Raw genomic sequence first — 13,408 nt, 5'->3', positions numbered from 1 at the left:
TGTTCATTATTTTTGTTATTTTCTCGCCTGGTCCATTATACTCCTGCTATGAGTGAAACCATCCGGTATTTTTCTTTCTCTTTCTGGCTTATCGCTGTCATTTCTTTTTGCTACATGAACCACATACTCAAACTAAGCCATGAGGAGCCACAGTCTGAACAGCCACAGCTTTGCTGGCACTCAGGGCAGGGAGGGTGCCCTTAGAAGGTGGGAACCAGAGTGGGGTGAGGGAATTCCTGCAGGGTCCTTGGTTCCACCCCCATCGCTTTTTTTGCTTTTTTGGAAAGTGGGCGTGGGAATGGGCAGGGAAGAAAAGCTGGCAGACAGATGTCTGGGGAGTCTGACCTAGGGTACCATCGCCATCTGGTGGCAAGCCCTGGCTATAGCAGCAGCTGTGTCAAGGAAGCCCAGCAGGGTAAGAACAAAGGAGGCCTGTGGGTGGAGGAGATAGGACTTTGCCTGGAAAAGAGCAGTCTCAGCTCTTTTGGGCGGGGGCGGAGGGAGGGGGGGACTAGCTCTCTGCAGGCGTGGCTCATGGGAGTGTGAGAGCAGGGAGACCTAGACTGGGCTTTGCTTTAAACGACTTCCAAGCGTCAACACATGGAAAACAGAAAGGTCAAGATTTGAGATCAAGATTGTGGAATCTTCAAGATAATTCCGACTCCCTGCCATGCAGTGTGGTCGCCATCATGGAAAGCCCCCCAGCTCCTTAACACCAGTTTCTTCCTCTCCCCTTGTCAACTCCACTCCTCTCTGGCGGGCAGCTTTTGTTCAAGTCAAGGTCAGTAACATTCTAGCCACCCGCAGAAAAGCTTTACTATCACTCATTCTCCCTTTGCCTCCGCCTACTCCTTCTTGCTGCAGGGAGTCCTGACATTCTGCCCTAGCGCCTCCCAGGCCCCACCCCCAGCCCATTCTGCTTCCCTCTGGGCTCCTCCCCAACAGAAGACCTCTTTTACGTGTCCCTTGGACTGCCATTTGGATGCTTGGAAAAAGTTGCTGTTATCAGCCTGGATATTTCTCTGGAGCAATCTGCTGGCCTGACCACCCAGGCACCTGAGAGTCCACTGCTCAACCCTCCCTCAGAGCTCAAAGGAGCCCAGCATCACAGACTCTGCCTTTCACAGTTTTTCTGTTGAAGTAATTTCATACAGAAAAGTTCAAAATAGTGCAAAAAATTCCTTTAAATCCTCTACATAGTCATTAATTTTTAACTTCCCCTACTTGCTTTCTTTTATTCTTTTTCCTCACACACACACTTTTTAATTAAGCCATTTGGAAATAGCTCACAGAATAGTCCTTATCCTTAATGTGTTATTTGCTGAAACTAAAAGTACTGTTATATTACCTTTATATAATTAACAAACTCTAGGAAAATGGAGACAATAGTTTGCCCTTATTGATAGTCTATATTTCGATTTTCTCAATTGTCCCAAATGTATTCTTTATAGCACTTTGTATGGTTCAGGAGTCCACCAAGGATCCTTTATTTAATTTAGTTGTCAAGTCTCTGGAACAGTTTCTTAGCATCTTTGTCATGTATGACTTTGACTTGTGAATACAGAACATGACTTTTATAAGTTCCTCAACTCAGATTTTAATATTCTTTCTTCCTGCTCCTTGCCCTAAGTGACAATGGTGTACCCAGTTCAAGTTAAGAGTCAGGACATCATCCTGGATCCCTCCCTCTCCCTCACTCCTACCTGTCCCTCTCCAGGTCTTGCGCTCAATGTCCTGCCCCCTATGCCCACTTCTGTGGCTGTGCTCTCATCCTCTCCTCAGTCAGCCATCCTCCAACTGCCCTCAGCAACCATACTACTTCACACAGAACCTGCAGAATCAAGAAGATGTTAATAAGAAATCAAGTCCCACCCCAGATCTATGGAATCAGAATCTGCATATCAGCAAGTTCCCTAAGTGCTGCTGGTCTGTTAAACTTGAGCTCTGCTCTAAGATTACTAAAGTTTAGATTCCAGGCCCTCCCTGGTGGTACAGCTGGTTAAAGCACAGCACTAGGAAGCGAAAGCCACTTCAGCTGAGTTCCATCCCGACTGGAGGTGACCCACATGGCACGGGAGACCTCTGCTGACACGCAGGCTGCCCCCCTCAGCAGTGTACTGCCTGCTCTGCTCCCCACTCCATTTCTGGTGATCCTCTCACTGCCCCCGCACTTCTGGCCTGTACACCAGTTCTGCATGCATAAATAATCTTTAAAAGAAAAAAAGCTGATTCCTTAGTTCCACATTCAGGTTTTTAAGAATGCTCCCTCCCCCACCTGCTTCCTGCTTCTCACCTCCATTCATGAGCATGATTTCACCTTTGCATCTTAGTTTCTTCTTGGAATGCCCTGCCTCATTAGGTTTATTTTATTTATTGATATAAAAGCTGGGGTGTAGGCCAGAGGTACAGGAGGGACAGGTGAGGATTCACTAGAGGCTAAGTGGGGAGCAGAATGGGTGGATCTACTGAAATACACTGCAGAGGGGAGCAGCGGGATGGCAATACAGAAGAGCTCTGGTGCACCATGTGGGTCACCTCCCTGGCCGGGGATCAAACTCATGCTGCAGTGGCTGCAGTTAGCTTCATAGTGCTGAGACTTAACCCCTTGTGCCACCAGGGCGGCCCCTCGACACTAGATTTAAACATAACCTCTGTGCTATGCTTCCAACCATTCTTTCGTCTGTATTTGTCTCTAATCTGACCTTGTTATAACCAAGTGTTACTTACCTTGATTTTCTACTAGTTGATGAGCTCAAGAAAAACTACATCTGGTGCACCTGTAATTCAAGTGTTTGTTAAATGAGCAAGCAAAACAGACTTCCTTCCATGGAAGTTTTTCTTCCAAGTTGCTCTTAAGTGGGGATCCAAATGTTAGTCATAGGTTGTTAGGAGAGGGATGGTCAAAGGCGACTAACTACTTCAAATGCCCATTGCTACCCATGAGGCAAATTCCCAGAGGAAGTTTCCTTAAGGCAGTTCCTCTGCTGGAAAGACATGGCCAATCAGTCACTCCGTCCATGCCTTAACCCATATAGAATGAAATACCTGCCCTTCCTGGTTCAGTGAGAATAAAAATCAGTTGTAGATAAATCTTTCCTTTTTGTGTATGTGCATGTAAAAGTTTAAAATATGAAAAACTACTTTGTATCTTCTTGTTTAGGAAATAATGCCTGTGAAGGATGTTATTTTAGGGTGGGAAATAAGGAGACTGGAGAGCTGTAAACAAATTAGGGTAGGGGGCTTGAGTTATGCTGTAGTTCTCATTGTGGGTGCCATGTTTCTCTATAATAATTGCAGATTTTTCTGCAGGCAGGCTTCCCATTGTAACAAGCGAGTTTCCATAGGCAGGATACCTCCTAGAAACAGAATCCTGCCATTATTGAACATAAGAATGAACATAGGCGCCCTCCCTTGTGACCTAGAGATTAAGTCCAATTCTATCACCATTATGGTCTGAGTTCGATCCCTATCAAAGGAGCTAACCCACATATGGCATGGCAGAATTCTCCTGTCTTCGCCCACTGCTCCCCTTTTGCATTGTATTTCAGTAGACCATCTGTTTCCTGTTGTCTCTGGTGAATTCTCTCACTCCCTGCATCTCTGACCTACATCCCAGTTCTACACCAAACCCCTCAAAAAATGAACATAGGATAAGACTGGGGTTTTATCTTAGCACTTGGGCTAATGTTCAGGTTTAAAAAAAAAAAAAAAAGATTTATCTATGCATACAAGAACTGGAGTGCAGACCTGAGGTGCGAGTGGTAAGAGATTCACCAGAGACAGTGGGGAGCAGAACAGGCAGATCAACAAAGTACATTGCTGAGGGGGGTAGCCGGTGAGACAGGAGAGGTCTGCTGGGCCATGTGGGTCAGCTCCCTGGCCATAGCTTGATAATGCGGAGACTTTGACCCCTGAGCCACCAGGGAGACCCTGTGCTAGTTCACAATGAACTGGAAGGTGCTGTCATCTTAAATAACTTGGATAAGAGGTCAAGGAAACTAGCACATGATTTAGAAATTGATGTTTTGATAAAATAACTGTTCTAAAAGTTAGGGAAAAGCATTATCTGAATTATTTTCTATGAGCTTTAAATGTGCAGATGTTGATTTTAAGTAGGTACTATGCTATTTTTCACCAAAAATTCTAAAGTTTAAGTGGTCTAATTTAATCTCTGAACCTTCTCAAAGTCCTATTTTGGGGGCATATGGGATACATTAGCATAACCATATAATCTCATATGCAATTATCGTTTGATATTCTGGATGTAGTCTTTAAAAAAATACAAAAATTGTTGAATGTGGGTGATAGCTGAATAGTCTCTTTGGAAGTTAAAAAAAAAACAACCATAAATATGGAGGAAATGGAGTGTTAAGACAAGGGAGGGTAGTGTTCAACTTGAGCCTTTTGGGCACTACATGGAACATTCTCCAAGTTTTGACAACATGTAAACACACCGTAATACTTACTGCATAGTGCTACACTTTCTTCATATGTTGTCTTAGAAGTTTTCTGTAAAAGCTATTATCTCTATTACAAATACAAATCAGAAAGGAATACATTATCTAAATGAAGTTTTAACGAGGTGGAATCATGGGTGAAATAGTTTAGATCTTATTATTTGTTAAATATTTTAAGTCACACTACTGCTTTGACACACACACAAACCTAAGTTACCGTCTATTCCCAGGGTCACCCTATTTTGTAAAAACCCTACCCTTTGTCCCAGTTGTTAACTCACTTTGTTCACTAGCCCAGCATCATATTTTTAAGTTTCTATGGTTGTATGTGACATGACATGCAAACATTGGATTTTTCATTCTTTAATCTACTCTCCTTTATAACACAACTAAAACTCCTCCAGGGTCTCTCCTTCGCCTACTGCTGAATCCATATGAATTAACAGATCTTATACAGAAATGTCAGTGGTTCAGTCAAAACTTAAGATTACCTGTTTCATCTTGCAAGTCAATCTAAGTCACAATATTTTGGAGTCAGAGTAATAATCGGTGGTCATTACAGCCATCTCTGAAACCAGGCCACATGAGCAAACCGTGGCCTCTTGAAGAAATGTGGCTGCCCCAGGCACTCTGATCTTAAAACCTTACAGGGCAACACAAACTACTTAAATTCTTAGGAACCAAGCAGAGAACATGGGTTCAAGGTTTTTATTTTCAGAGACTACAACAGCTGGTTTGCAATGCTAGCTAAGTTGGTACAATCTGAAGGCCATCCCACCTCTCGAGTATTCAACCAACAGAATCCCTACAAATTAGAGACCAACTGAGATGTCTCTCAATGTGTGTGTGTGTGGGGGGGGGTAGGTCATTTCCCTCTCCCTTTTTGTTCCTCTCCTCCCCATAATCTTTTCTAACAAGATTGTTTTATAGCCAAATGCAACTCAAACCCATAACACAGCAACTAGTCATCTCCAATATCACTGATTCCCTCCCTACCACCAAACAGAAAACAGAGGCAAGAGGGGAGATTGACTCTTGTGTATAAGACAAAGTTGGCTATACCCCAATGGAGCAAAGATGGTGAGGAGGCTGGTAACTAAGAGTGGGGATGAGCAGGGACCAAACAGGCCTGTCTAGACTCAATCAAATCAGCCCCAGCTCCTTGGATGGGAGGTGTTCCTTTGAGACCCCCACTTCCAAAGGGTTAGATGAGGGGACCAGGGGTGATGATCCATCACTTCCTGTCCCTCAAATTAAAACATGATAAACTCAGAAAGTTTCACCTTCAAAATCCACCACACTGCCTCCTGAGAAACACATTCTACACAGTCATCTCTTTGCCAGCACCCACACCCTTGTCATGACCAGGGTTACCAGCCCTTCTCTCCACACTTGGGTGGCCCAGTCTACACTGATTTGATACTCTTTGACTCATAAATGACTATTTTTTTTAAATTAAAATAAAAGCTACCAAAGAGTATCAGATTAATAGAAGGAAGACACTCAGTGTATACTCCCCTCCCCTATCCCACAGAGCCCACCCATCCCTGTCCCCCTCTCTGGGGTACCTACACTACTTTGTTCCAACACTGACCTGGGAAGGCCAAATGGAAGCTGCCTGAAGTGCTTTCCTGACTGACTCCTACACCAGCCAACATCACAGGGAACTGGGGAGAGGAAGGGCAGGGTGACCTCTCACAGGAAAGATCTCATGGCCTTCGAGGTAGGTCTGGGAAGTTTTTTAGCTTATGTCCTATAGCCAAGCCTGAGTCCAGTGCCTGCTCCCACTAGTATCTCAGTTCTTGGCTTTAAATAGCAGCAGCCCCAGTACCGCAGTGCCTCCTGGGGGTGACAGAGCTCCTAGGTCTCTGTCCCACAACTCACGAGTTTGCCTCTTCCTCCCCCTTCCTTTCTTTTCTTTTTTTTTTTTTAATTAAAAGCAGAGGTAGCCCCTGGGATGCTAAAACCCTACCTAGAATGGCAGTATTTTGACCTAAAGTAGTTAAATAAGTCTCCAGGAATTAAAAAAATAATAATAATAAAGTGATTGATGATGTTGAATAAATTAAAGATATGGGTTATCCCAAAAAGACCTTTCCTTCCCAGGCTGTCTTTGGTATTTGGCCAGCAGCATTTCTGTTTTTCTAACTTCTCTCCACTTCCACTCCCTTCTCCTTCTTTCTCCTCCCCTCCCCTTCCCTCAGGGATGAAGGCCAGTGCCCAGTAAGGTCCCAGGTGGCTCATCCAGCTGCAGGGAATGAAGAGTTTGAACATCTGGACATGGTGCTTGGAACTGTGCTGTGGCAGAGCAGTCCTGATGCAGGAGGATGTCTTATAGGGGACAGAAGTGGCAGAGCAAGCAAGATGCTCTGGGCTCCAACCTTGGGAGTGTGGGAAGTAAGTTTAAAGCATGGACGCCCCAGGCCCTCTCTCCAAATGTCAGCTGGCCTCTTTGCTCAAGTTTCTTTGCAGCAAAGAAGGTGAAAAGGAGGAAGGAAGGTAGGCTTGGCTGCTGCTGCCTAGCACCGCAGCTCTCAGAGCTTCTTCAGACGACTGTACATCTCCCTTTTGCTCTTTTCCCCTGCCCAGGTCCGGCTCTTGGTACGGAACTTCTTCAAATCTTCTTTAAAGTCTTCATGGTGCATGGGCCGGTAGCTGGGGGGCTCACAGTGAGACTGGGGATAAGTGAGGATAAGGTTAGAATCCAGCTGTCTCATATTACAATCTAGCTCCCTCCCTGTCTGGGCTGCAATGCTTGTCTGGACTGATTCCCAGGGCCCTTATGCAGAGCTAAACCCAGTTGCCAGTAACAAGAAACAGCCAAAACCAGACAGGCCCAATATCCAATTTGGGCAAGTGGACCATATTCCCCACTCACATCTTACCTGGCATTTCAGGAAGAATTCCTTGTATCCGCCCTTCAGCACATACAGCTCAGGGTAGTGGAGTTTGGGGTACTCATTACCAAGTCGATCTCTCTCTCTCACATACCGGCACCTAAAAAGAGTAACAGCCAAAGCAAAGTTAACTCTTTCAATACAAGGGCACATGAAAAGGAAAACACAGTGTAGACAGTAGTGTAGTTACTTCTTACGCACATTTCCCCAACTTCATATTCATTCTTGGAAATAATCAGTGTTGAGTTCCTGGCCAAGTGTGATCTTTAGGAATAGAATTCAGACAATACCACCACCAGATAAGACAATTTCCTCCCAACTTTCCTTTCTCCCAGTGAAACAAGCATTCTCCCTGCCATCACTTGCATCTAACCTGAGGTTAGCCTATGAGCTAGCGACCTACTACTTTCTTCATACCTGCCACATTCCCCAGCTTCTCCCCCAGTCAGTGTCTCTCTCTTACTTACTTCTAGATAAATGGGCTTCTTTTTCCCTGTGGCTTTTACAAAAGCTTAGTTTGTTCCTCCCTCAGGGCACCTCATTGCAACTTAAGCCTGGAATGAATACTCTTTCATATCCTCACCTGGCTGGTGGTTTCTTACTACCCAATCCTTGGAAGCTTTAACGAAGCTTCATAAAATCAGTTACCAACAAACGAAGAATTTGAAAACATACTACACGTGAATTTGTATTATGTGTATAAGCTAAAACCAGAACTTGTGATGGAAAAAGACGCTCAATGTGTTAAAGTAAGCTCCATGTATGAGCCCCAAAGCCAAGTTCTATGCAACACTCACATACGAGGGCCTCGCTCAGAAGAAAACTCGCAGTGGAACACAACGATGACACGCTTGCCATCAGTAGGTACGATGGGCTTCTTGAGTAAGAAATCTTCAACCTCCTCTTCCATGTGCAAGTTTACTGCACCCTGTGAAAGTGCAGAGAATCTTGGTACCTGTGTGTCTCACATCTGCTATTAATGATTCTGTAAGATTGACCTTTAAGTAGGTTCCCCAAGTTATCTTATGACTCTGGTATACTTTGAGTGACATTTGTGAATTTGGAATTTTATAAAGTTATAAGATAGTGGCAAGCACTAACATGCATTAAAATATTTCAACACTATTTTACTGATTAAAAGATTAAAATGGCACAACCAGTTATTTCCTACCTCAGAAAATATGTACCAACATTCAGCTCCACCAGACAGCTTAACTGAACTACAAACTTCAGAAGCACCACTAAGCCTGGCACAGACTGGAACATGCTGCCAGAAATGGCTTTTCCTAATTAGAGCCTGGGGTATTCAGACATGGCCTAGAAATCAATCGGTATCGCCTAGAAATGCACTTGATTTGTGATGTGTATAAGGAACAAAGCAATATGGCAAACAGTATAGTACAGATGAACATGCTTTCAATGCACCAGGAGTGAAAGGACTTTTATACTCACTGTCTCCTTAAAATGTTTTCAAAACTACTATGTGTGCTAAGAAGCAGTCGTTTGTGACCAACCCCACCCCTTTAAAAGTCAGAGGCTGTCTAGGGCTCTTTCTATGCCTCTGATAGTGGACTTGCCAAAAAACCTCAAAAATTCATACCTTGATGTGTCCCCCCTCGTATTCATATGGGTAGCGGCAGTCAATGATAACAAACTCTTTAATGAGGTTGGCAAACTTGCCATTCAAAACAGATGCCATCTGTGGAAAGAAAGCCAAGGAGAATCACCTTCGGTTGCAGGAACAACTAGATTCAAATAGCCACAAATGGGATGCTCCAAAAGGATGACTTACAATTTCTGGAGAAATGTATTTTAAATCCTGGTGCTTCCCAGCAACTGTATGAAAGAGATAACCCTTAAAAAAAAAAAAAAAAAAAGTATTTAGCAAACCTGAAAGCCTATAATACAAAGTCTGCTTAGACTGCCTGCATATTAGGAAGCAGCTTAAGAAAAAATACAATTATTAATTCAGTATAATATATGCTAGTTAATTATCTAGCCATTTTACTAACATCTTGACATTCAATTTTCACACAATCCTACAGGTAGATGACCCTCATTTTGAGATGCTAAAGCTGAGCACATTATTTAAGGTTAATCAGGTAGGAAAGCCAGATTTCAAATAAAACAAAACAAAACAGAAATTTCCTTTTTCTCCTGCTTTGGTCAGTAATCCTCATTTCAACATTTTAATTGCAAATTTTTACATACAAGAACAACTGGGGTGTAGGACAAAGGTGCGGGGAGTGGGGATTCACCAGAGACAGAGTGGGGAGTAGCAGGCAAGGCAGGAGAGGCCTGCCATGCCACATGTGGATCCCTGGCTGGGGATCGCACTCAGGCTGCACTGGTGCTGGTGTAATAGTGCTGAGACTTAACCCCTAGGCCACTGGAAAGGCCCTCAACTGGGAACCTTCAAGAAAGCTTTTTGAAATAAAGACTTTGGGGAGCCTCCCTGGTGGCCTAAGTCTCAGTGCTATCACCCCTACAGTCCACCAAAACAGCCTGAGTTCATTCAACCCCTGACCAGGAAGCTGACTTACATATGGCACAGCAGACTTCTGTCTCACATGCTGCTCCCCGTAGCAGTGTATTTCAGTAGAATTGCTGTTGTTCTGCTCAATAGTCTGCAGTGTATTTCAGTAGAATTGCTGTTGTTCTGCTCAACAGTCTGTATCCTCTCTATCTCTCTATCTAGTAAATCCTCTCACACTCTGCTCCCTCATCCTCTCTCAAACCTACACTTGTGGCCTACATCCAGCTCTTCTATGAAAAATTAAATAAAATTTAAAAAAAAAAAATGAACCAAATGATCCTATAAAGACTTTAACCTTTAAAAAAAAAAAAAAGTGAAATCCAGAACTTGTAAGGCTGTGTGTGTATATATATGTATATATATTTAAATTGAGATACAACTGAAACTGCACTACTATTTTACAATCAGAAAGTTTCCAGAGAGCCTACTCTTTGCTGTAGTCAAGGTGGATAGCTTCTTGAAATCTCTGATCAGAAACCATAAAGTCTATAGTCCCACTGAGACCAAGATACAACCGCTTATGAGAAAACCACAAGATCATTTCTTTATCTTTAAAAGTTTCCAACTGTGCAAGTGCTCATGGGGGCACCCTAGAGAGCTACCTTAGAAAGGTTGAGGGGAATTCCAGGTGACTCTGTCTATCCCAACCCCACATTACAGAGTCAGAGCAGCTCTACTTGCTTTCAATTACCTTAGAGAAGTCTCCTATAAGATCCCTTGGGTCATTATCCAAAATGTTCTCAATGGTCCCTTTTGGGGAAGATGCCAGGGATAAAGATTGATGTAGATCCTGTAACAAATTAAAGTTGGGAGAATGAGGACAAAGTTTTGAACCGGATTTTAAAAATCATTTACTTGGAATAGTTCATGGAGGCTACAGTATTGATGTTTGTTTCAACATTGGATCTGGAACTCTCTCTCTCATAGTAGCAAGGAAGCTATCAGATGTCTATGGGCCAGTTGAAAGACCTGGTAATAGAAATTAAAGATTTCTTCAGCAGTACACACACACAAAAAAAACCCTCAACATAAAATATTGATAAATTACTATATAATTGAAAACGAAGAAATTCTGTTTATCTAAAGAACAATATTAAGACAAAAGCAAGCCAGAGAGGGAAAAGACACCTTATAAAAGATTTATTATGTAAAGTACACAAATAAGAAACTCTATGACAGAAAAATAGGCCAAAAAACCCCAAACCCCAACTTGCAAGAGAGGAAAATCTAGCACCAAGAAACATGAATATGAACAAATGCAAACCAAAACCACAAGATAGCATACACTTATCAGAACAATTGGAATTATATGCAACACCAAAGAATGTGGAGAAATGAAACTCACACACGGTTCTGAATATAACCCCTTTGGGAAAGCGTGTGATGGTGTCTGCTAAACATGTGCCCAGAGGACCAACAAAGCCCATGCTAGTTATTTATCCACAAGAAATTAAAGTGCCTCCCTGGTGGCACAGGGATTAAAGTTTCAGTGCTATCAAACTATTGCCAGCCACCTGTGAGTTTGATACCCACATGGTACAGCAGACCTCACCTCAGCAGTATATCTCAGTAGATCCCCCTGTTCTGCTCCCCACTCTGTCTATAACTCCTGCACCTGTGGCTTACACCCCAGTTTCTTGAATGCATAAACAACTAAAATGCTTATAAAGTTTTAGTCATAATAGCCAAAACATGTAAACAACCAAATCTGCACTCATTCCTGCAATGAAATAATAGGAAGGTATACAATAAAAAAGGGATTATTGAGCATTAAAAAGCATAAAAATTGCAATATTTAAAATATCAAATGTTTTAATTCATGAATTGTTAATTTTATTGAAAAACAACCCACAGGAAAAGAAGTAAAACAATCACTATTTGCAAACAATGTAGTATTAAGTGCAGAAGACCCTAAAAACTCCATCAATAAGTTATTAGGATCAATAAATGTATACAGCAAAGTCAGTTACAAAACCAACATAGAAAAATGAAAGAACAAACAAGAAGCAAAAGAAATTAAGAAAACAGGGCCCTCCCTGGTGGCACAGCGGGTTAAAGCACTGCACTAAGAAGCTTAAGCCACTTCTGCATGAGTTCAATCCCTGCCTGTCCCGGAGGTGACCACATGGCCTGGCAGACCTCTCCTGGCACGCCTGCTGCTCCCCTCAGCAGTGTACTTCGTCGATCTGCCTGTTCTGCTCCACACTCTGTCCCTGGTGAATCCTCTCACCCTCCGCATCTCTGGCCTGTACCCCAGTTCTGTATGAATAAATAAATCTTTAAAAAAATAATAAGAAATTAAGAAAATAACTAATTTGTAACGCTTCAGTTAAATACTTTGGGATCTACCTCACAAGGGAGGTGAAGTAACTATACAATAAGAACTACAAGACATGAAGCAACCCTAAGAAAAAAGAAGAGAAATGGAGTATATTACTTTACCTGAGTTCAAACTTTACTATAAAGCAGGAGTATTAAAAACCAAGATGGTACTGGCACAAAAATACATTGACCAATGCAAAAGAATTAAAAGCCAAGCAAATCTACATACATACCAGCACCTAATCTATCACAAATCATCCGAGACCATAAACTGGGGGAAGAGTCTCTTCAATAAATGGTGCTGGGGGGCCTCCCTGGTGGTGCAGGGGGATTTAAAGTCTCAGTACTATCAAGTGATCACCAACCACCATCATTAGAGCATGAGTCTGATCCCCAGCCAGGGAGCTAGTCCACATGGTGCAGCAGATCTCTCTTGTCTCGCCAGCTGCTCCCCTCAGCAGTGATCTACCTGTTCTGCTCCCCACTGTGTCTCTGGTGAATCCTCTCACCCCCTGTACCTCTGGCCTGCATCCCAGTTCTTGTAAGCATAAATAAATAAAAATAAATCTTAAAAAAAAAAAAAAAAACAACAACCGGTGCTAGGATAAACCTCATAAAAGAACGAACTTATATTACACCATACACTAAAACAAACTCCAGATTAAAGATTTAGATATAAGATCTGCAACAATAAAATATATAGAAAAGGGGCCTCCCTGGTGGTGCAAGGGGCTAAAGCACAGCACTATGAAGCTATCAGCAGCCACTGCAGCACAAGTTCAATCCCCATGTGGTGCAGCAGACCTCTCCTGAGCCGCCAGCTGCTCCCCTCAGCAATGTATTTCAGTAGATCAGCCTGCTCTGCAACCCACTGTCTCTTGTGAGTCCTCTCACGCCCTGCACCTCTAGCCCATGCACCAGTTCTTGTATGGATAAATAAATCTTTAAAAAAAAAAAAATCACAAAACAAACCATACAATTTTGAGCAGTGCTATTAGCTTGAGCAGATTAGACAGAATTAGATATACTGATCTTGACAAAGAGGATGACAGGATATATTTTTCTGAGTATAGCTGAAACAGTTCTCAAAAAAAAAAACAATTTGGCCCTCCCTGGTGGCGCAGCGGGTTAAAGCACAGCACTGAGAATCTAAAGCCGCTTCCGCATGAGTTCGATTCCCGCCTGCCCCGGAGGTG

General features: G+C 42.8%; 1 protein-coding gene across 4 annotated transcripts in view; it reads right to left on the bottom strand.

Annotated features, from left to right (window-relative positions):
• Positions 1 to 5,157: 5,157 nt before the first annotated feature.
• CDC25A (cell division cycle 25A) overlaps positions 5,158 to 13,408 on the bottom strand; it is a 23,285-nt gene continuing 15,034 nt past the window's right edge. For 3 of the 4 annotated variants that reach the window (XM_004676216.2, XM_004676215.2, XM_004676217.2), the window contains 6 exons: positions 10,582 to 10,680; positions 9,147 to 9,209; positions 8,955 to 9,053; positions 8,152 to 8,282; positions 7,343 to 7,454; positions 5,158 to 7,132 (listed from right to left, as the gene is read on the bottom strand). In XM_004676216.2, coding sequence (XP_004676273.1) covers positions 6,992 to 7,132; positions 7,343 to 7,454; positions 8,152 to 8,282; positions 8,955 to 9,053; positions 9,147 to 9,209; positions 10,582 to 10,680 — 645 coding nt within the window. In that variant the 3' untranslated portion in view covers positions 5,158 to 6,991. The remainder of the gene's footprint in view (positions 7,133 to 7,342; positions 7,455 to 8,151; positions 8,283 to 8,954; positions 9,054 to 9,146; positions 9,210 to 10,581; positions 10,681 to 13,408) is intronic. The other variant, XM_004676214.1, reaches the window with a different exon arrangement.

This window comes from Condylura cristata, unplaced genomic scaffold (genome assembly GCF_000260355.1).
Source record: "Condylura cristata isolate star-nosed mole 26May11 unplaced genomic scaffold, ConCri1.0 scaffold00004, whole genome shotgun sequence".
NCBI lineage: Eukaryota > Metazoa > Chordata > Mammalia > Eulipotyphla > Talpidae > Condylura > Condylura cristata.
The sequence above is the reverse complement of the archived record's forward strand: the minus strand, read 5'-3'. Positions and strand labels throughout refer to the sequence as shown.